The sequence below is a fragment of the Colletotrichum fructicola genome (assembly GCF_000319635.2).
Source record: "Colletotrichum fructicola Nara gc5 chromosome Unknown KSG_Nara_v1_contig05, whole genome shotgun sequence".
Classification (NCBI taxonomy): Eukaryota; Fungi; Ascomycota; class Sordariomycetes; order Glomerellales; family Glomerellaceae; genus Colletotrichum; species Colletotrichum fructicola.
In genome coordinates this window covers 809774-831924 of record NW_027094055.1, presented here as the reverse complement: position 1 = coordinate 831924, position 22151 = coordinate 809774, and the positions used below count along the sequence as shown (strand labels likewise).

The 22151-nt window shown below is 54.6% G+C and overlaps 9 protein-coding genes across 9 annotated transcripts; 5 read left to right on the top strand and 4 right to left on the bottom strand.

Annotated features, from left to right (window-relative positions):
* Positions 1–1094: 1094 nt before the first annotated feature.
* DAD2 (DASH complex subunit DAD2) lies at positions 1095–1654 on the bottom strand (the record flags this gene model as incomplete). Its single annotated transcript, XM_032019403.1, has 3 exons — positions 1095–1258; positions 1316–1375; positions 1438–1654. 3 exons carry the CDS (start codon positions 1652–1654, stop codon positions 1095–1097), a joined length of 441 nt encoding a protein of 146 aa, XP_031883280.1.
* Positions 1655–2108: 454 nt separating this feature from the next.
* Positions 2109–4418, top strand: sgo-1 (Shugoshin; the record flags this gene model as incomplete). Its single annotated transcript, XM_032019404.1, has 3 exons — positions 2109–2157; positions 2214–2658; positions 2717–4418. The coding sequence occupies 3 exons, from the start codon at positions 2109–2111 to the stop codon at positions 4416–4418; spliced, it is 2196 nt and encodes a 731-aa protein (XP_031883281.1).
* A 333-nt stretch (positions 4419–4751) lies between these two features.
* On the bottom strand, positions 4752–5478 carry vps29 (Vacuolar protein sorting-associated protein 29; the record flags this gene model as incomplete). The annotated part of the gene is made up of 3 exons (XM_032019405.1): positions 4752–4874; positions 4930–5340; positions 5410–5478. 3 exons carry the CDS (start codon positions 5476–5478, stop codon positions 4752–4754), a joined length of 603 nt encoding a protein of 200 aa, XP_031883282.1.
* Positions 5479–5913: 435 nt separating this feature from the next.
* AGX1 (Alanine--glyoxylate aminotransferase 1) lies at positions 5914–8187 on the top strand (the record flags this gene model as incomplete). The annotated part of the gene is made up of 9 exons (XM_066152084.1): positions 5914–5938; positions 6200–6220; positions 6291–6304; positions 6368–6439; positions 6570–6740; positions 6803–6915; positions 7016–7641; positions 7694–8052; positions 8104–8187. 9 exons carry the CDS (start codon positions 5914–5916, stop codon positions 8185–8187), a joined length of 1485 nt encoding a protein of 494 aa, XP_066008551.1.
* Positions 8188–9918: 1731 nt separating this feature from the next.
* Positions 9919–13601, top strand: xpo1 (Exportin-1; the record flags this gene model as incomplete). The annotated part of the gene is made up of 9 exons (XM_032019407.1): positions 9919–9984; positions 10059–10088; positions 10157–10229; positions 10286–10357; positions 10407–11116; positions 11167–11935; positions 11990–12838; positions 12887–13307; positions 13364–13601. 9 exons carry the CDS (start codon positions 9919–9921, stop codon positions 13599–13601), a joined length of 3228 nt encoding a protein of 1075 aa, XP_031883284.1.
* A 1067-nt stretch (positions 13602–14668) lies between these two features.
* CGGC5_v008911 (putative AAA domain-containing protein) lies at positions 14669–17084 on the top strand (the record flags this gene model as incomplete). Its single annotated transcript, XM_032019408.1, has 2 exons — positions 14669–14974; positions 15051–17084. The coding sequence occupies 2 exons, from the start codon at positions 14669–14671 to the stop codon at positions 17082–17084; spliced, it is 2340 nt and encodes a 779-aa protein (XP_031883285.1).
* A 757-nt stretch (positions 17085–17841) lies between these two features.
* On the bottom strand, positions 17842–18784 carry CGGC5_v008910 (Cytochrome c; the record flags this gene model as incomplete). Its single annotated transcript, XM_032019409.1, has 4 exons — positions 17842–17866; positions 17937–18031; positions 18090–18280; positions 18775–18784. The coding sequence occupies 4 exons, from the start codon at positions 18782–18784 to the stop codon at positions 17842–17844; spliced, it is 321 nt and encodes a 106-aa protein (XP_031883286.1).
* A 1096-nt stretch (positions 18785–19880) lies between these two features.
* CGGC5_v008909 (uncharacterized protein) lies at positions 19881–20688 on the top strand (the record flags this gene model as incomplete). Its single annotated transcript, XM_032019410.1, has 2 exons — positions 19881–20252; positions 20314–20688. The coding sequence occupies 2 exons, from the start codon at positions 19881–19883 to the stop codon at positions 20686–20688; spliced, it is 747 nt and encodes a 248-aa protein (XP_031883277.1).
* Positions 20689–20910: 222 nt separating this feature from the next.
* RRP42 (Exosome complex component RRP42) lies at positions 20911–22070 on the bottom strand (the record flags this gene model as incomplete). The annotated part of the gene is made up of 2 exons (XM_032019411.1): positions 20911–21546; positions 21606–22070. 2 exons carry the CDS (start codon positions 22068–22070, stop codon positions 20911–20913), a joined length of 1101 nt encoding a protein of 366 aa, XP_031883278.1.
* Positions 22071–22151: the final 81 nt, after the last annotated feature.

The following is a 22151-nucleotide window of genomic DNA, read 5'->3' as shown; positions in this document are numbered from 1 at the left end:
GGCAAGGGAATGGCGACTTTGGGGACCAGTTGGCTATCTGGAATTCGCAGGCAATCTCGCTTCGGGACAGCCGGGGTGCGTGTAATATTGGCGGGGTTATTTGCCCTCGTGAACTTGGGACAGCGTAAGGCGGAGGGGATGTCGATGAAGTGTTCGGGATTATCAGCTGGAAGAGAGGATGGAAAAACCAAGACAATGCGTATTTGGGCGTATACCTTTAGCTGAGTTTGATGGGAAACCAAGATGAGAGGGAGTTGATGTTGGGAGAGACTGAAGAAGTCTGGGGTCGCGGCTGGGAGGGACAAATAAACACAGGCAATGATCAATTGGCCAAGAAGTCGGCGGAAATTGTAATCAATACTGCACTTTCCTCTTCTACCTAACCGTCAGTTCCCATCACACCAGCCAGAACAGGACAGGACAGCGCCAGTGTGTGTGCACAGGCGCAGGCGCCGGCGTGACATGACGGATATTGGGCTGCGGCAAGCTCGTTTGGCTTGCTAGGGAAGGGTGGCATGCCCAAACCACAAGGCAAGGCCCCCGAGGGATGAGGCAGCTACCTAGTCCATCTCGCTGTAGCAACGTGCAAGTGCGACGACTCATGTGACTGTACAGAGCATCCGTAAGTGCAGGAAACGCGTGTCTGCCCTCAGACGCGTCTTTCCGTTTGGACCCCGCACGCATTTGTTGACTTCGGTGGGGCCTTTCCGCCCAATCCAATGTCATTCCAGACATGCAGGAGCTGGACGCTAAGCGGCGCCAACACATTGCTTTCCGTCAGCTTCAGATAAAGCAGGGCATGCTACCTCCAGATAGCAGACTGGGTACGCTATGGTGGCACCCTCCATGCAGAGTTACGCTTTCGTGACAATATCAGTACAGCCATATTGTCCAACAGGACGTAGTGGATGACCGCCATTGGCACACGTGCTAGGCGTGAAATGGGAGTTGACCTGATTGAATACTCTATCCGGAAAAGCATAGGTTGGCCAACGTTGTACGGTAACAGTCAGGGCGTTGGGCATCTAGGAGGATGATGCGGCGTAAGACATGGTTGCTTTTTGGGTTGATTCGTCCGGATTGGTGTGTCGCCATCATGACAAGGTCGACGTGTTCTCTGCGCTCTCTGCCGCGTTCTCGGCCTGCGCCTGCAACGTCGGTGCATGCTCCGTTGGAATGCGAACCAACGTTTGTGGAAGAGGCATGCTGTGATCTTCATTCTCTGATGGTTCGTCTGCAGGTGGTTTTGCAAGTTTGGCTAGGCAGGTTCGTGAGCTTTATCGGACATCACCAATTGCTTGCGGACGGCACATACCAGAAGCCATGTTGATGGCACCCAACACGTTATGCCAGTTCCCAATGACCATGGCGATCGCTAATGCTGGTTAGCCCTGACATTCGATTCCACAGGGCTGTAGAAAGCGTGCTAATGCGCACCTTCCGTTCCGTCTGACAGCGTAGACAGCTTCTGCTCCAGAGCTTCCATCTGGCCTGCAACTGCGGCGCTCAGGTCGCGAAGCTCTCTCAAGTGTTCTAGCTCTGCCTTCTTCTCTGTAATGCGCGCAACCAACATGGGCGAGGGACCGGCCGACGAGGCGTTCTGCGACCCCGTGCCGGGCAGTCGAGTCGAAAGCGATCTAGTTGGGTACGACATCGTGATTCCGTCGATGAGATTGAAAGAGTCGACCTGATGGCTCTCCAGAATCAGACTGCTGCTGTCCCGAGAAACTCTGCAAAGTGCGTGTGGTGGCGGGGTTGTTATCTCGTCGAATGCGGCTTCCTCACAAAAAGTTATGTGAGGTGAGATGTTCGTAGATGCACATGTAAGAATTGCACACAGCTGGGCAGTGGGAAACTGGAGCATGTTTAGTGGGGTCTCTGGCCCTGCGAATGCGCCCCCAGCAACCCCTCATCCTGGACTTTGTTTACACTAGTCCAAATCAGGCCGAGTGTAAATAAATGACACTCGGTAAATTTTCTCTCACTCAGACCCCCCAGCGTCACTGTCCCAGCCTCCACCGTATCGAGCTTCGCTTCGTTTCTCAGCTTTTCATTCCTCAGTTTCTGGACTCGTCACGCAACCGCCGCTCCCTCACCCAGAATGCACCATGGCTCGACTCAACGAACCTCCCGTATCTGCAGATAGCATCGACATATGTATGTTCTGTTGATTTCTTCAATATTGTCGGAGCCCATCAACTAATGTCCTGTAGTGCGCAGGAAGCTATTGCGCCAGAATAGAGATCTCGCAAAAGCAAACGCCGTCCACTTACTCCGCATCCGTACCATCGAAGCCGACTTCTCGCGGTCTCTGTCCGACAATCTTCGACTAGAAAGCCGCATTATTGAATTAGAAAAGGAGCTGGAGGACAATAATGCCAGAAGGATAGCCGACCACGCTCTGGACATCAGGTCCAGACTCGAGGCACAGCTCTCAGAATGCATGTCTGTTCTTTCCAGCCTTGGCCAGGAGCCCCCCACGAAGAGGCACGCGAGTCCCAGGGGCAGAAGATCATCACGAGCAAGTCTGCCGCTTCAAAGCCCCCCTCGAAGACGTCCGCCACGCGAGTTGATGAGGGAGGCAGGGGCCCGAGCGCCGGAGGATGATAAGCTGCCAACGATCGCAGAAAACAAATCCTACCCAAGAGCAACTTTGGAGTAAGTCAAGCAACGTCCGCATTCGCAGAAAATCCTTTTTGCTGACGCGTCTCGCAAGTCGCGAACAAATCTTGGCCCTTTGCTCCGAAGCTGCAGATACGACCGACACAACAGACTCGCCAGAGCTCGGGCCCCCGCCTGTGTCTCGATTTGTTGACGGCGAAACTGTCGATATTGGAGCACCCAGCAAATCCATCGAGTACGTTGAGCCGGAGCCACTCGCGCACAGCTCTCCAGCAGTTTCACCGATCCCATCACCAGCACCGGCGCCAGTCTCGGCGACCAAATCAACACCAAGGATGGAGAAGAACCTCATCGTCCGCCCCGACCCTGTACCTACCACTGAGACATCTGAACCCCAGAGAGTGCTTCAGAAAGAAAGCCCCATCTTGCCTCCTGTCGTGCCCAGTGTATCTGCCAAGACAGGCTCCAAGCGGAAGTACAGTGTTGGGGAGGATACGAGTAAAACAGGGCAGCAAACAGCTGAACCGCAAAAGTCGAAGAACATTTCGGAACGTCCGCTCATCGGACGAGATCATCAGACCGGGAAAACATTGAAGGAGCTGGCAAGCATCCGACGTGAGGCGAGGGAACGTATCGCTCCACCCGTCAACCCAAGGAAGCCTTTGTCAGCAAAAAGCACGAACGATGACGTGACTTCTCCGATCAAGATCGCAAAGGCTGCAGCGGCAGAGGGCAAAATCGGAGTTGAGAAGGCAAAGCCGCGGGCAGCAAGAGAACGAGCGGCGCAAAAGATCAAGGAGACTGAGGCTGGGGAGAACGACGTCGATAATGCGCCTGTTGAAATACCCATGACAGCCCCATTGTCCCCGACTTCAGTTGTCAATGTTCTCCCTAGCACAGAAGCTGTTCCCCTCGAAGCTGCTTTGCTTTCACCGGCTTCCCCAGAGCAGACGTCCAGAATGAGCCTGTCTAGTGTCAGGGACACTCCACCGCCTGCCGAAATATCCTCTCATGGGGAGACATCACGACCAAGCAGGCGAGCTCGATCCGCCGTCAGTTATGCTGAGCCCAACTTGCGAGACAAAATGAGACGTCCGACCAAGGAGCTTTATGACGCAGTGTCTGGGCAGACTAGATATCTGCAGCGCGGTGGGAGCGCCAAATCGGACAGTGCCACGCCAGACGCCACTGTCACGATCAAGCGCGAGTCTGCCGACGGCGATACGCTAAGGCATATTCCATCTCTTGCGCCATCCACAGTTGATAACCCACAAAGAACGTCAAGCCCTGCTGAGATGACAAGCATGCGATCGTTGGACACCGAACCTGGCCCAGCAAGGCCTGACCGTAAGAAGCGAACATCATCGATGATGTCGAGGTCCATATCCGAGACTGAAGAAGAGACATCGGCCCGACAGGCTCAAATCGCTTCTCCGGGTCGTTCCACTTCATCATCGTCCACCAAGGTCGTCGATCCTTACGATTTCACCACCTCGACCCCGGGAAGTGACAGTTCGCGCATCATTGAAATGAAGGAAAGCGCGCCGCCAGCAAGACAATCCAAGTCTTCGAGACGGCTCTCGTCCGTCGTGAGAGAGGACTTGAAGATTGAAAGCCTTGAGGGGGCCGAGCGAGCAAAGACTGGCGTATCTAGGAAGAGGGCTTCGATGGTCCTGCCAAAGAGGACCCGAGCGGATACGGAGGGCTCCGAAGATAGCAGCTTCGAGAGCCTGGACGGTGACATTCAGGAGTCGTCGAAAATCTCTGTGAGAAGGAGGAGGAGCATGATGTTATAATGACTTGACGGTTGGCAAGCACCGGTGTTTTTGGAGTTGGACACCATCGCAGATACCACTCTGATTGTTGGGTTACTGTTCTGTATTAGTGTTTCAGTGGCTTCATTGTCTGGTTACCGAGAGGGGAAACGAATGGATTCCTGTGCATATTGGCGAGAGCATCAAACATGAGTCCATGGATATGTTTGGCTGAAACCGATATTATTATAATGATCATCATTCGCCTAAGAATTCGTGTGGTCTTGATTCATGATATCAGCCATCGGTGGCTGAACCTCCCGTTTTGGTTAAATTCAATGTCTCCTGCAGCAGCTCGTCTTGCATGATGACGGCTCATGATGTTGCAGACGGCTCCACGGGCTTCGTGTAAGTCACCTTTTCCACCGCAACATTCTCATTTCCCTTGTCGTCCTTACGTAGTTGGTAAACATATAGAGTCAGCGAAATGCCTTGAACCTATGTTGACAATCAGCAAACGTTCCCGCAACGGGCGAATTCCACAGATACGTACATCCATCAGGCAGAAACTTGGGACGGGCTCCTCGCCGTCCTTGCCCCAGCCTGCGGTAAAGGCGCCAGTAGCACTACCGGGGTTGACGAAGAACTTGTCCATGTACTCGAAGGCATCGAACTTGTGGGTGCCACCCCAACAGAGAACGTCGACATCGAGCTTATTGGCCTCGGCGAGGAGCAGATCGGGTTCGTTGGAGACAAGAGTGAACCCCTCGAGGAAGCCAATGCGTAGAGAGCCGTGAGTGACTACCTGGGTTAGGGGCAGGCTTGTGGCCTCGACATCGTAACGGCCCTTGACGATCTTGAGGTCCGGAGCGATGGTACGGAGGTACTCGTACGTGTGCTTGTCGGTCAGGTTGCCCAGGCAGAGAGTTTGGCCGATCTTGCCTGGAGCAAGAAGCTTCTTGAACTGCAGTGGTTGTTGGTGTTAGTCCAAGGTTGATAGTAGCTTGCAATACATTAGACGAGCTGCGCATACCTTTTGGGGGATATCAAGAGCGCGGTCTGGGATGTGCAGGTCGCCAATGACCAGTATTAAGAAAGCCATGGTCGTTAGGGGTGTGTATAGTTATCGATTGGGTCTTACGATGGTGATGAAGTCGTAGCGGCGGCGCGTGGGACGCTGGTTGGGACGTCGGGAGGTCGGTGGTTGCGCAGGAGGGTCGCGCGGCCGATTGGGAGGCCGAGGGCCGGACACAGTTCCTCTTCGGAGAACGTCTGATATCGACACGCTGAGCGGCAGATTATATTCGCGACGGTCGATGGTCGGGCGTGTTGCTGTTCAGGCGGGCGACGTAATATCTTGCGGATCTCCAGGCAGGTAAGGTCGCAGCTTGGCTGCTTGTCGGAGGCACTTGGTAGCTTGCTGCGACCACTCTCCTACCTTAGCCTCAGTTGCAAGTGGGGACCTCCATGCGACAGTGTAGGTACGTATAGTCAAGCCACACTATCGGTCGAAGCACCACTTCATCTGTGGCTGGCCATGGTTCGGATGTCTGCCCGATGGGGTTAGTGCTCGGGGGACTCGGAAGACCGCCGATGTCGTCCGGTGTACGCCGCCAAACCAGCCCCTGCGAAGAAGCTCTCAGTCTGATTCCAGCCAGCTTGTTTGTGTGTCGTGGACTGATGCTCCTCCAGCGCTTTGAACGGTGGCCTCCACTTTCCGACACCAACGAACGACGGCATCCGCCCTGACTCGAATCCCGAGTTACCTCCAATACGACCATATCACATTGTGATTTAGTCTTCGCGTTAATAGTGTTCACCAGCCCATTGTCTGAAGACATACTGTAAGGACCCCTTTTCTTTAGACGGCAGGACTTGCAGCAGCATCCTTTGTGCTCAATTGCTTTTTGCTAGCAGGACAGGGGAAAGTGAGAGAGGGAAAAAGATCCTTCAGAGGGATCCAGCTCCGATTTCCGCCCGCTTAAACTCAGTGTAATCTTCTGTCCTTCTCCTCTTTTTTTTTCATCTTCTCCCGCTGCCACGGGAATAAACTGAGCAAAGTTGTAAGCGTAACCATTCCAAAACGTGTCTATCTTGCCCAATCCCGTCTGGTCCCAATCCAAACCTCCATATCTCGGTTCCGTCCCGTCTGAAAGCGACGCTCGGCTTACGTTCCGACCTCTGACGCCATAGGCACACATGCACGTTCCCCTACGGCGGCTCCAGCTCCCGCTCCTGCCTCTCCGCACTCTGGCAAAGGGGGGCAGAATGCCCCTCCATAACCTTAACAACCCCTCATCAGCCCGGGTATCTCTCATCTCGAGGCACTTGCGACAGCCGGAACCGCAGACTACTTCAACTCCTGTAAGTCCACCTCACAACCTTCAGTTGATCACCTCTTTTCTCATCCATATCTGGTTCAGCAGCAGCAACAAAGACTACATTCCACCATGTCTACTCAACCACCCCACCCCACGCTCCTCATCCCCGGGCCCATCGAGTTCGATGATGCTGTCCTGCAGTCCATGAGCCACTACAGGTCCGTGTTATCAGATATGCCCATTTCCCAGGTGGAGCTCCACCTGAACTGACCTCCAGCTCGCGATGATCCATTGCTGACCAGAAGTCGACTTGCACAGTGAGAGCCACGTCGGCCCTGGCTTCGTCAACACCTTCGGCGAGGCGTTGTCCATGCTGCGCCAGCTCTTCCAGACTACCGATTCTTCGTCGCAACCCTTCGTCATCTCCGGCTCCGGCACCCTTGGCTGGGATCTCGTCGCTGCCAACCTCGTCGAGGCCGGCGAGGACGTCCTCGTGCTAGCCACCGGCTACTTCAGCAATGGCTTCACCGACTGTTTCAAGACCTACGGCGCCAACGTTACCGAGCTCAGAGCCCCCGTTGGCTCCCGCCCTCAGTTGCCCGAGATCGAGAAGGCCCTGTCCGAGAAGAAGTACAAGGTTCTGACCGTGACCCACGTCGATACCTCCACTGCTGTGCTCAGCGAGCTCAAGGACTTGGCTGCTGTCGTCAAGAAGGTGTCTCCCGAAACCCTCATCATCGTCGACGGTGTCTGCAGTGTCGGCGTTGAGGAAATCAAGTTCGACGAATGGAAGCTCGATGGTGTCATTACCGCTTCGCAGAAGGCCATTGGCGTTCCCGCTGGTCTGTCGATATCCATGTTCAGCGGCAAGGCGATGCAGTCTTTCCAGAACCGCAAGACCCCGCCGGCGTCTTACTTTGCCTCCTTCAAGAACTGGACTCCTGGTAAGCCACAGATGTAGAAGTCGGTTGCGAGTCCATTGTTGACCATGCGTAGTCATGCAAAACTACGAGGCGAAGAAGCCTTCCTACTTTGCGACACCCTCTCCTCAACTGATCCACGCTCTGCACACCGGTCTTACCCAGATTCTCGCCAAGCCTCTGTCTGAGCGCTTCGCCAGGCACAAGGAGGTTTCCGACAAGGTCAAGAAGGCCGTCGCCGATCTTGGACTGAAGCAGGTTGCCGCGAAGCCCGAAGACCAAGCCCATGGCATGACCGCCGTCTACCTCCCTGAGAGCGTCAAGGCTACTGATATTCTTCCCAGCTTGGCCAAGAAGGGTATCGTGTTTGCCGGTGGTATTCACAAGGAGATTGCGCCCAAGTACATTCGCTTTGGACACATGGGCGTCAGCGTTGTAAGTTCTCACTGTACGGATACTTGGACAATGGTATACTAATAAACACAGACGGATCCCAACCGCAAGGACATCGACAACGCCATCAAGGCGCTGCAGGACAGCCTTTTCGAGGTTGGCTACCAGAAGCCGTAAGCGGTGGTTTATAGAAGGGTTTGCATTTTGTACATCTCAACTAGACGATTTTCCCTAAGGCAGTATAGAAAGAAAGAAAAAGAATCACGATTCATTTTGTGAAAGACTATGGTTGCCTTTGAAACGTTTGGTGAAGTAAGACTCAACCAGCGCTTAAGGTGATAGGTTGTGATAGTTACGTGGGAACGAGTGCCTTGTCCGGACTCAATCGCAACAGGGGTCTGCTCAGAGCCGCGCGGTAGCGGATGAGGTTCGCCCCTCAGACTGGCATGGTAGGTAATGAATCACCTTGAACGTTGTCGAATCAGCCCCATGATCGGACGATAGAGGATTTCGGCCGAGTCTCCTGTTGGCGGGGTTTGAGGAAACCATAATGTGGCATCTGGTGTGATGCGAGAACGACCGCATACGTGCATGTATGCCTGCGTCCATTGACATGATCTATTACTAATAGCGATCCGGCGACCTCCTCGGTGTGCTGGGCGCATTGTTGTCCGATGAAAGCATGTACTGTGATTATCGCCGAAAAGGTGGGGTGAGGAGGGGATGAGTAGAAGGCTGGGAAGTCTACCTGAATGTGTGACGCGATGTATCAGTACATGGTGCCTTAGCTGGACAATATTCTCAGGCGCAGGGTAGTAATTGGGCGAGGATGCTCCGATGCCATCCGATACTCCAATTTGGAGACGCCTTGAGGTATGCTGTCACGGCTGTTCAAGTGTCGATGCGACGGGACTGGACAGGTCGGCCGTGTTGTCGGAGAGTCCGAGGGATGCACGAGGCAAGAGCTCGGTGAACAAGGTGAGCAAGGTGAGCAAGGTGAGTCCTGCCTGCCTATGACGCGCATCCACACAGTCGGGTGTTATCTTGAGGCGGGTGCAGTGGGTGGCCGTGGGCGTGGCACACCAGCAGGAGGGCAGCCTCACAGCAGACGGGCCAATATCAGAGGAAGGGGAACCCGGAGCTCAGCTGCAGCCCAGCTCGGTTGTTGCAGTTGGCGGTCGCAGGGTTCACCGCGCCAAGTGATTGCAGCAACAGGCCCGGTGGAAAAGAGGGGAAGAGGGGTGCCTGGGTAACGCAGGCCGAGTGGATGATGTGGAAAGAAACGATCCAATGCCAAAGGGGAAAGAAAGTCTTCAAGGCCAGACGGTAACGTGGTCCGGCCCAAGCTTCTAGCCCATTCGCGAGTTCCCGTTCTGCTGCTGTCAGGCTACCCAGGTAGGCACCTAAGGTACCCAGGGAAGGCACCTAGGTAGGCTGCTCACCTCAGTGCTCTGTGCTGGCGGTCTTTAGGTGCCCTTGGCTCCGGTCCCAGTGGCCCAAAACCAGACCTATGGCAGGTATCGATACCTGTGGCTGGTGGAGTTAGCGGGCGGCTGACAAAATTGGTTGTCCCCCGCCATCCGCCTCTTTCGCTCTCTAGATAACCAACCTATCCTCGCCTTCACGCCAGGCAGACTTTCCTCACCACATATTCTCCTCTGCGACCTCTACCTTCTCTCTCCTCTTTTCCTTCTCTCTCCCCCCCATTGCAACAATCTCCCGAATCATCACCAGCTGGCCTCGTTCCTTGCTGTATTTAACGTAGTGCTCGCAGCACTCTTGCGCCGCGCTCTCTATTGTTTCCCCTCCTCCTCATAGAGAGCCTGCGACCAGTTCCCCCTCATCCGCTGCCTCTTGCGATCGAGATCGACCTTCGACCACCCCGCCCGCCGTACCGCACCACACGCGATGGCTATTACGATCCCGGAGCTGGACGACCTCGTCCGCTCCTTCTACGAGGGCCGTGGCGAACAGGTGCGCAGCTTTTTACACATTCGAATAAATAGAGATTTTTGGCCCGAGGCTGACCGACCATTTGTCCCATACAGCAAAAGCAAGCGCAAGCTGCACTCAACCAGGTACGAACCCAATCCCCTCCCGCCATCGTATCCTATTTCAAGTCTCTGACTATATACCCTTCTTGCAGTTCAAGGAAGATCAAGATGCTTGGCTCCTCGTCGACAAGATCCTCTCCGAAGCGACCTACCCCCAAACGAAGTGTATGTCCAGCATAAATTACCCTTTTCTGGTCTTGCAGACCAGCTGACGGATACAGACTTGGGCTTGCAGGTGCTCGACAACGTGATCATGACGAGATGGAAGGTTCTCCCAAGAGATCAGTGTCAAGGTTTGGAGCTTGCTACACCGCGCTTTTACACCGCGACTGACCCAACCAGGTATCCGTAACTTTGTTGTGCAGTTCATCATCCAGTGCTCCAGCTCCGAAGAGACTATGAAGGCTGAGCGCACCCTGCTCAACAAGCTCAACCTCGTCCTGATTTCCATCCTCAAGCAGGAATGGCCCCATAACTGGCCTACCTTCATCAACGAGATCATCACGTCGTGCCACTCGAGTCTATCCATCTGCGAGAACAACATGGTCATTCTCCGCCTGCTGTCCGAAGAGGTCTTCGACTACTCCGCCGAGCAAATGACTTCCGCCAAGACTCGAAACCTCAAAACCACCATGTGCGCCGAGTTTTCTCAGATTTTTACCCTCTGCCAGGAGGTCCTTAACACCGCCGACCAACCGAGTCTCGTCAAGGCTACCCTCGAGACATTATTGCGCTTCTGCAACTGGATCCCCCTCGGCTACATCTTCGAGACCCCCCTGATTGACACTTTGCGAACCCGATTCTTGCCTGTTCCCGAGTTCCGCAACGTTACTCTGCAATGCTTGACGGAGATTGGCGGTCTGCCGACCGGTGGAAACACTTATGACGAGCAGTTGGTCAAGATGTTCACTGAGGTCTTGACTACCATCGCAACGATTATCCCCATTAGCCTGGATCTGAAGTCGACATACCCGAATAGTAACTCTAGAGACCAAGAGTTCATTCAGAACTTGGCTCTGTTTTTGTGCAATTTCTTCGGGATGCACCTCAACGTAAGAATCGCTGCATAGCTGCTGATAGATCCAAGCTGACACTCTAGCAGCTTATCGAGAACTTGCCCAACCGGGACTTCCTTACGCATGGCCACTACTACTTGATCCGCATATCCCAGATCGACGACCGCGAGATCTTCAAGATCTGCCTCGACTACTGGCTCAAGCTCGTTCAGGAGCTCTTCTCGGAGATGCAGCAGCTCCCTATGACGGAAGTGAATCCCTTGATGGGCATGGCTGGAGGAATCACTGGAGCCGGCGCGCCGAGTCCGGACATGCTGAACAACTATCCGCTGCGCAAGCACAAGTACAACGAGGTCTTGTCGAACCTGCGTACAGTCATGATTGAGAAGATGGTCCGTCCCGAGGAGGTTCTCATTGTCGAAAACGACGAGGGAGAGATTGTTCGTGAATTCGTCAAGGAGAGTGACACGGTACAACTCTACAAGACTATCAGAGAGTGCTTGGTGTACCTGACGCACTTGGACGTCGTCGATACCGAGAACATCATGACGGAGAAACTCGCCCGTCAAGTCGACGGTAGCGAATGGTCATGGCACAACTGTAATGTGCTCTGCTGGGCCATTGGTTCTATTTCTTTGGCTATGAATGAAGATACCGAGAAGCGCTTCTTGGTTACGGTCATTAAGGATCTCCTTGGTCTCACGGAGATGAAGCGTGGCAAGGACAACAAGGCTGTGGTTGCGTCCAACATTATGTACATTGTTGGACAATACCCGCGTTTCCTGAAGGCTCACTGGAAATTTCTTAAGACGGTTGTCAACAAGCTCTTCGAGTTCATGCACGAGTCCCACGAGGGTAAGTTGGAACCATGCACAGTCGCATTGGCCTTCTCTTGCTAACTCATTATAGGTGTTCAGGACATGGCTTGTGACACGTTCATCAAGATTGCGAGACAGTGCCGTCGTCACTTCGTTGCTCTTCAGCCGTCTGAACAGGAGCCATTCATCGAGGAGATTGTCCGCAACATGCACAAGATCACTTGCGATCTGTCCCCCCAGCAGGTTCACACTTTCTACGAGGCGTGCGGCTACATGGTGGCAGCTCAGGGCAACAAGCACCAGCAGGAGCGGCTCTTGAGTGACCTGATGGCTATCCCCAATGCTGCGTGGGACGAGATCATTAAGCAGGCGCGGATGAACCCGGTCATTTTGCAGGATGCTGAGACTATCAAAGTCATCGGCAACATCATGAAGACGAACGTCTCAGCCTGCACGTCTATCGGCCCCTACTTCTACCCCCAGATCGGCCGCATCTTCCTTGACATGTTGCAGATGTACCGAGCTACCAGCGAGCTGATCAGTGAGGCTGTTCAGAAGCAGGGTGAAATTGCAACCAAGATGCCCAATGTCCGTGGCCTGCGAACCATCAAGAAGGAAATCCTCAAGCTGGTCGAGACCTATGTCGAGAAGGCTGAGGACTTGCAGTCTGTACGTCAGCAGATGGTCCCTCCCCTGTTGGAGTCAGTTCTCGTCGACTACAACCGCAACGTTCCCGGAGCTCGCGACGCCGAAGTGCTGAAGGCCATGTCTGCCATCATCACGAAGCTCTCTGCCTTGATGGAAGATCAGGTTCCTAACATCATGGAGAATGTGTTTGAATGTACGCTGGACATGATCAACAAGGATTTCTCTGAGTTCCCCGAGCACCGTGTCGAGTTCTTCAACCTCCTCCGCGCCATCAACCTTCACTGCTTCCCTGGTATGTGCAACCTCCTTTGCCTCGAAGACTCAAAACTAATTCGCCTAGCTCTGTTAAAATTGGACAACCGCCAGTTCAAGTTCGTCATTGACTCTTGTTCCTGGGCGTTCAAGCACGATAACCGTGACGTTGAGGCTGCTGGTCTTAACATGTGCCTTGAGCTTATTAACAACATTGCGGACAAGACAGATGTCCAGACCTCCAATGCCTTCTTCCAGCAGTTCTTCATCACGATCCTGCAGGATGTGTTCTTCGTTCTTACCGACAGCGACCACAAGGCCGGTTTCAAGACCCAGTCCATGGTCTTGATGCGCATGTTCTACTTTGTGCAGCCCGCTGACGGATCTGCGCCCAAGATCCAGGGTCCCATCTACAGCCCTGATCAGGCTGCTGCCGGCACCTCAAACAAGGAATTCCTCGCTAACTTCGTGGCCAACTTGCTCCGTGGTGCTTTCCCCAACCTGCAACCGTACGCAACACCGTTTGATCAGATAACCCAGAGATCGTGCTAACAACAGTGTTCAGTGCCCAAATTCAGACCTTCGTCGAGGGATTATTCACGCTCAACGTTCAGTATGATAAGTTCCGCCTGAACTTGCGCGATTTCCTTATCTCTCTGAAGGAGTTTGCTGGCGACAATGCTGAGCTTTTCTTGGTGGAGAAGGAGCAGCAGGAACGGGATGCTAAGGCAGCCGACCTTGAGCGCCGAGGCAAGGTTGGCGGTCTTCTCAAGCCATCTGAGCTCGAAGATGACGAGTTGTGACTTGCCCAAGAGTTACGAACTGAGTATGCCCCGACATGGAAGCCCGAGAACGTGGACACGACGCCGAAGGATTCTCAGGGGCAAGGAACCGATTTTGATGAGTGGGAGCTGTACGGGCTCTGACCAGATGCCAAGCGTCATGGACTTGAGCACGACTCGCCAATCCCTGGCTCTGCGGCCCATTCTAGCCCTCTCATTCTGTAGTGATACCATGGATAGATGACCTGATGATTGCAGGATAACCTTTCGCCGCTTTGGGCCCCCTGGCATTGATACAGACAGGGCCGACTTATTTCCTTTCATCCATCTGGCAACGGAAAATGGTGAGGAGGGTATCTGCAGATTGCGCACCACCTTCCTCTGAGTGTTTTCTCGGAGGAAAGGTGCCGTCACTCGTGGAGCCCACCAAGTGGCGAGAGGAGGTTTATGATAACGGGTGGTTAAATCAAAAGAAAAAGCTATACAACAAGAACGGCGAAAAGCCGGATGTAGTGGTAGACAGCTTTCTATGTAGGCAATTTCAGCAGATAGATTGCATGATTACCGCCGCCTTTCGCATCTCCGATGACAAAGTCCTCAACCCATGACTTCTGTTGAAGACATTGAAATCCATGCAATTTAAATGAGAAGACGCTCATTATTGTCATTGGGATGCTCAGATCGTGTTTTTGTTTTTTCTTTCCCTTTCGAACTTTCAGTGCAGCTTTTTACTGCCTGCTTGCGCACCTTTCTAGGCTTAAGGTATTGGTGAAGATGAAGAGTCATAAAAGAGTCACAGGGAAACCTATGGCCAATCCATGCGAATTATATGAATTGTATTCGGCGAAGACAGGTACACTTCCCGGTGCTGACCATGGACGACAAGGACGACGACGGCAGCAGACGAAGTCGGCATAAGCTCGTAGCTTCGGAGGTATCCCCACTGCTCAACTTTTTAGTGGAGATCCAATGACTCTCGGCCAATTAAAACGCTATAAAGACTCTGATCGCAACTTTTTTTCTTGGGTCCTCGAAAGCAAGCGTGAGGATGGAATCTCATCCTGTATCCAGCTCAGCTTCAAGACACCATGGCCCGAATAAGCCTGAGAACAGGCCTCGATCGCGATGTATATCAAATAGTCAAGAAGCTGGAGGATGAGCGCCAAAGCGAACACTCCAAGAAGGCCGAAGGGAAGAAGAAGCCAGCGAAACTGACAGTGACGGGCATCTACGAGAGCATCAAGAGGAGTAACAGTAGTCTGAGCCGACAGAAGCGAAGACCACTCGAGGATGCCATTGAGAGGGTTCTAGATTTTCGGAAAGAGGAGATGGAGCAGGGTGACGACAGCGACGACCTTCTCGAAGCCCAAGAACTGGCAGAGAAGGCGTATAAGGTGAGCGCTCATCCCTCCCCCCCCCCCCCCCCCCCCCCCCCCTATGGAATGAGCGACTCGCTGATCGATACAACAGGAAGAGGACCGCTTTTTGCTGAACAGGCAGATGACGAAACATTGGAATGTGACCCCGGCGAGTCCTGCGCCGGCAGTTACGGCACAGGGCTCCGAGGGCAAGAGCACGAAGAAGCGGCGCCTGTCTCCAGAGCCTGACACAAATGGCGCGGGAGTGGAAGCAGGAGCGGTCAGCGATGCTTCGGCCATTGTAAACTCCAAGGCCAAGGCTAACGGAGCCGAGGCAAGGACGACGACGACGACGACAAAGAAGGCACTGAAGGCAAGCAAGTATGGCCCCGAGCAGATCCCGCATGGCTCCGTTGTTCTCGGGGGGGTCGGAGGCATCCTACGGGAACTAAGTCGTTACGTATTTGCGCGTGCCCGCAAACCAGAAGATTTCCTGCCCTTTGGCGAGCAACCGGTCGGAATTCTCGTCTCCGGCCCGCCAGGTACTGGAAAGCAGTCCCTTGTTCGCTCGTTGTCATGGAGAACGAGGACGCCCGTCGTCTCCCTAGGACGATACCTGGCCGAGACCCGGTCCCCAGAGAAGGTCGCCAAGATCATAACAGACGTGATAGACGAAGCGAAGAAGGTTGCGCCGTGCATCCTCTTGATCGAGCACTTGGATGAGTACATGGCGAAGGGCAGCAATCAGAGCGAATTCGATCATGAGGTCATCACACAGCTGAAGCTGAACATGCGACGTCTACGAGAGGGAGAGGAGATTGGGGGTGGGCCGCGGGTCGTGGTTGTGGCCACGACGAGCAAGCTCGAGTTGATTGATCCTACTCTCAGGAGACCGGATTATTTCGCCCAGACCATCACGGTCAAGGTGCCCGATACGGATTCCCGCGAGGAGATTTTCAGGGTATTGACGCGAGAGCTCGAGATCCCCCCAGAAGTTGACTTCAAGGCCTTGGCTGTCCGCACCCACGGCTTCGTGGGAGACGACATCCGTGCCGTGGTCCAGGTCGCGAACCGAAAGGCGAGCGATCGCTTCTTGGACCTGGAGGATGCGAGAGCGAGGAACACTCTCGAGGCGGACAGGATGGACATGACGGACGGAAACGACGTGAAAACCTGGGACAGAGTCTACGATGACACTTGCCTGTACCACGACTACATTGAACACCCCGCCTACTCAAATCCCACCCGCGTACACGTCAGCCAGCAAGATTTCGTCGATGCCATCGCAGAACACACCCCTTACATGCGCCGGGAAGGTTTCTCCTCCATCCCCAGCACAAGCTGGTCCGAGGTGGGTGCCCTGCACTCCGTCCGTGCCGCGTTCCAGGTCTCCATCGTTCGCCGCATCAAGGAACCTCTCCTCTTCCAGAAGTTCGGCAAGCAGCGCCCCGCAGGCGTCCTCCTCTTCGGTCCCCCGGGTTGCGGAAAGACGCTCGTCGCAAAGGCTGTCGCCAACGATGCCCAGGCAAGCTTCATCCTCATCAAGGGCCCCGAGCTGCTCAACAAGTACGTGGGAGAGTCGGAGCGGGCCATCCGCGAGCTGTTCACGCGCGCCAAGTCCTGCGCGCCGTGTATCCTCTTTTTTGACGAGATGGACTCGTTGGTGCCCAAGAGAGAGAACACCACCACGGAGGCCGGCGCCCGTGTCGTCAACGCACTGCTCGCTGAGCTCGACGGCGCCGGCGATAGAGGCGAGGTCTACGTCATTGGTACCAGTAACCGGCCCGACATGATCGACCCCGCCATCCTGCGTCCCGGGCGTCTCGACAAGCTCCTGTTCGTCGACCTCCCTACCGAGGACGAGCGCGTGGATATCCTCCGCACGATTGTCCGAAATGGCATCGGCGGCACGGATGGGGCAGAGATTGAGAGCATCGCGAGAGACGCCCGTTGCAGGGGCTTCAGCGGCGCCGATCTGTACGGTTTGTACAAAAACGCTCTTGACGAGTGCGTGTTACGGTATGAGGGCGGAGAGCCGGCCCTTACGCGCGACGACTGGGAGGCTGCGCTGAACAAGACGAAGCCCAGCGTGCCGAACCCGGAGACGTACAGGAAGCTGGCTGCGAAATTGCACCATCAGAGTTAAAGTGGGATTTGATGCAAGGTAGACCTGCATAGACAGCAGTTCGAGCAATGATGATAATGATGGGTATATACGCCCCGATAGTTCCTAGCAATACTTTCTCAAGCACCTACATCACGATGAGTAAGACATCATGCGATGCCCTGAGGATCCCAGGATGGGGGAGCGAGAGTTTCTTTGCATACAAGGCGTATGCGATGCGACGGCGATTGGCCATTGAGAGTGGAGAAGTGACAATCACTTACCATGAATCGGGGAAGAAACATGGCAAAACGACAACTCAAGCCGCATCCTCTCAATGCCATAATTAAGTCCCTTTGTCTCGCCAGCTATTTTTGAAAACGGCGGCTCCTTTTCTGTAACCTGTGCCTGGAAAAGTTCCACTGATCATTGCTGGGATATCGATGCAAGACGAGTCATCTGATTGGCTCGAGACAAAGGAGAAATGCTGTTCGCATCACATGAGTAAGCAGGTGTTTTTTTTTCTTTTTTCGTTCCTTGATCTGGATTCCGCGTGCGACTCGATTTCGGGACTAGCTAAGCGGATTACATCATGGACGAGTCTGCCGATCGCAAGCGAGGGAAGAAAAAAAAAGTTGTTTGGTGGTATTACATCTTCATTGTTTTGAAAGAGGAGAATGTTCGAGATGAAATGGGGGCTATTGATGAAGCCCCAAAACACACTGTTCTAGTGATCTATGATACAATTCGCAAATCGCCAATCCGTCTAATGCAGTCCTATCGTTACACGTCACCCAATTTATTTCGTAGCATCCTTGAGGTAGCTGTACAGCACATGTTAGCAATCGAGTCCAATTGTGTTGATTTAGGGATAGTTCCGGGTGGTGAACGTACGCAATGAGGTCGTTGCGGTCCTTCTCCTTCTTGAGACCACCGAAGGCCATCTTGGTACCGGGGATGTACTTCTTGGGGTTCTCGAGGTAGTCGAACTGTAAGGGATAGCGTTAATGAATGTCGCAGGTCGAGAGAAAAGCCGAAGTCGCATACCAGAGTCTTGTCGTTCCACTCGATGCCCTTCTGCTTGTTGGCGTCGGTGTAGGAGTAACCCTCGACGGAACCGGTCTTACGGCCCCAGAGGCCGTGCAGAGCAGGGCCGATCTTGTTGCCGCCGTCCTTGTCGACGGTGTGACACTGAGCGCAACGGGTCTTGAAGAGGTTGGCACCCTTCTTGAGATCACCTGCATTGCCGAGGTCAGTAAAATCTGCTCACATGCTGTGTTGCTTCCATGCGTTTTTAAGGCAGGAAATCCCAAAAGAAAACCGCCAAGGTGTGTCTGCGCTGGAGACCAACGTCTCTCGTGGGCGAAATTCGCTCACCGATGGAGGGCGATCGTCACCAGCTGCCAATTGACTTGTCGTGCAGCCCCATTCCCACCCAGTTGCCGGTGACTCCCCTGCAAGCGAAGGGCCCCGGGAAAATGGCGCATGAGATTGGGATGTGATCGAGATCACGTCGCACACGATAGAGGGTTCGCAGGTGGTCGATTCGAAGCGGAAAAGACCCGGGAAACAAGTCCGTGTCGTTTTGGGCTCATCGAAAAGCGTGCTGCTGCTCAATGGCTCGTCGGCGACAGACAAGAAACACCTCGGCGTGGGATTTCGGGGATTCGCCAACCACACACGGCTCAAAGGGGAAGCATGAAGATGCGCGCGCCGCAGGAAGAGAACTTACCACCGGCCATTTTGACGGATTAAAAGTGTTATTATGGAGAAGAAGGTCGAAAGGGGGTATCAGGTAATGAGATGCAAAAGAGAAGAAGTCTTTTGCAAAGTCGTCAAGGTCGTTGAGGTTGATAGATGTTCAGGAGTGTTGGGAGGGAAAAAAGGAAAAGAAAAAAGTTTTGAGAGAGGATCGGGCCAGGGAAAAAGACGAGACGACAGCCACGGCCACGGCTACGGCCACCACGCTCAACCTAAGACTATCCGATTTTAATTATGACAACAGCCGGCAGCAAGGCACCTGCGCCTGGAATGAGCTCACTCACTCGCTCTCCCACAGTGCACAAGCCACAGCTGTGGCAACGCGCCCGCCAATCAGATGTGCAGCATTGCTAAGATGGTCATGCGACTGGGGTCGCTTACCCGGGCAAAACCGGATACTCAGCCGGAACATCACTTGGTCCGCTGCGCTTCGGTGTTTCCAGCCCAGTGGTTGGCCTGGTGCGCTGGTGAACTGGGCGGGCCAGCGGGGACTTTTTTGCAGTCGCTTCCCTGCCAGTTGACGAAATTTTTTAGAGCCCGCCGCCGCCGCTTGTTGGATGTCGTAGGTAACCCGCCCCGTCCATCCCGTTTCCCGAGCTTCGACTAGGATTCCTGAATATTCCCAGCAATTCCTGCGTATTTTCCCTCGGCGTCTGATACCGCAGAGCCCGGGCGAGTCAATCTCGCAGTCGAATCGTGGACCTCACCGATACAGTGTAGTGGGGGGAGGTTGCACCCCGGGATACGTACCCAACGCGGTGGAAGTTCGGCGACCCGTTGTTGTTAGTGCGCCTTAGACTCTAGCTTGGCTTCGGACGGACGCAGCTCCACACGTCGCCGGCCGCGAAGAAATTCTTCCTGGAGCTTCTTTTTTCCAAGGCCCGACACATAACCCACCGCCCGACCGCGCACCTGATGATCCCGCCGATCCAGCCCAGAGCCTCAATGACGCCGTGAAACGCTTTCACTAGCCTGGAACCCAAAAAAGTCTCATATGTCCAGCTGACCACGTCTCTCAAACCTGCGGCTCCCGGGAAAATATCTTGTGTGGCGGACATCTCAGCACACGACACATCAATGACGGCCTCAACCATCCTCCCCAGGTTCCTCCTCCCGGCCCTGAGCCCCATGTGGCGCGCCGGGGCAGTGAGAGCGACCGGCGGCGCAGCTCCGGCGGCCTTCCGTGGCAATGCCGTTTGGATTGTCCGGTATGCCTCGACCGGGGGCGCGAAGGGCTCTATCGTCCTTGAGAAGCCCGAGAAGTTCAACCCACCCTCGCACGGCTCTCGCTTGCCCAAGAAGGGTCTCCCGAAGCATTATGGCGGCCGGCTGAGCTCTCAGGAGGTGCGCGCGCAGCGTGTGAAGGAGTATCCGGGCATGCCAGCCCCTGAGGGAACGTGGGCGCATTGGTTCGTGAACAACAAGGCCATTCACTTGTTCATTACCATGGTATGATCATGACCCCTCCACGGACCCTGTAACAGGCATCAATTAATCCTGGGACCAACAGGGAACCCTCACAATATTAGCCGTCACGAGCTTGTACCTTAACTTCACCCACACATCCCCATTCAAGCACCTGCTCCCGCCAGCGTCCGAATTCTGGAGTCATCCGGTCGACTTTGTCCAGACCTGGATCAGAGTCCTCCAACTGCACGAGCGCGACCGCAATGAGAAGGCCATTGCCATGCACACGCGCCACACCGACGACGTTGCCAAACGTCAATACTACCGCAAGGAGCACGGGCTGGACAAGCAGAACCCTATTGCCAACTTCTTGGGCATGAAGGAGGGTGCTGACGAGCCGGCGCCTGTCGCTGACGCTCCACCTGTATCCCGAGCTGTTGAAACGACGCCCGCGGAGGGCGAGCCGAGGAAGAAGTGATTTGGCATCTTCTGAGGTATCACCAATGCCAGTCAGTCAGTGTAAAAGGTGGAGGACCACTTTGTGATATACCCTCGTAAAAGAAATCTGTACAACATGGCCTCTCTCAAACCAGAACCACCAGTTGGTATCATGACTTTTTGTCTTCCCCCCATGCCTTCCTGATGCACATTCAAAACGTAAACAAATACCGGTCCAATTACCCCCATAGTATCCTCCGCTCTAGGACAAATCCACTCCAGCGACGCCATCCAGCACCTCGTCTACAATGCCTCCCTTCTCCAGCACCTTGGCAATCATAGCTTCGAGTACGTTGAGCTTGGTACCTCCTATCGGCGGCTTCCAGACGCCTTCTGCAGCTTGGCCGTCCGCAGGTGGCGGAGTTGGCGGCTGCATCGAAGGCGTGCCAGCGAGACCGGTTGCAGGATTGTTTGAGTTGAGCTCACCCGGCGCCGTCAGTCTCGAGGGCGGGTCAACGGTCCTGACGGCAAGCAGCTTCAGCTCTCTGCCCGCACCATCCACTTCCATGCCTCCAGCTCCGGCATCGGTCGCCCTCCTCTCCTCCGCGACAGACACCGCCAACGCTGACTCGGCGACCGCCAATTCCTCGCGCGCAGGGTCGAATATGATGTTTCCTCCCACAGCGATAACGAGCAGTGTGATGGGTGGCCGCGTGGTCGAAACGCCGCCACCGTCGCGAGGATACAGGAATGTCGAGGCTTCCCAATCGTCATCAAACATCGGGTCTTCGTCACCCTCTGACTTGAGACGCGGCAGGCGGGTCGCCAGCAGCGCGATGTGGGTTGTGAGGGAGAGCAGAGGTAGCGGATAGGACAGGGGCGGCGAGATCAGGAGAATCTGCAGGGCAAAAACAAGTCAGCGATAGTGACCCAGAATTGTATGAGGGGACTACAAACATCAAGATAGAGCTTCCAATGAAATCGGTTGTTGATGCGCAGCTTCTTTGAGAACTCTCCGTCGGCGAGCAGCGCCTCGCTCAGCATGTTTGCCAGAAAAACGGTCGCGGCGTCATCGTCTCTCGATCCGGGAATCTCAACCGCGATCTCGAGCCAGTCATTGCGACCTCTTGCCTCCTCGCCCGCCTCTCTCAGCTTTTTCGTTTCCTCGCTGTCGCCTTCGCTGCCGAAGGGGCTGGGCGTCTTTTCGATTTCAGCCTTGGCGCCCACGATTGCTTCGGTGCCGTCGGCGAAGCACACACGTGCGCTGCCATTGGTGCCGGGGAGAATGCCCGTCTCAGCAGTGAGAGGGCGGAACTGGTTCGCTTTCCGGCCGTCTGGGCGAATTGGCGGCGTGAGAGAGAGCGTCGAGTGAAGGTAGGCAAGCTCTGCCGGGGAGAGCAGAACCTGCTGGGCCGACGCCATGGCTTCTTTTGAGAATGCTGGCTCGCTACTCTGACTATATTGCTCTTTCTTCTGGCGTCCTGGTCCGGGAACCTCCTGCAA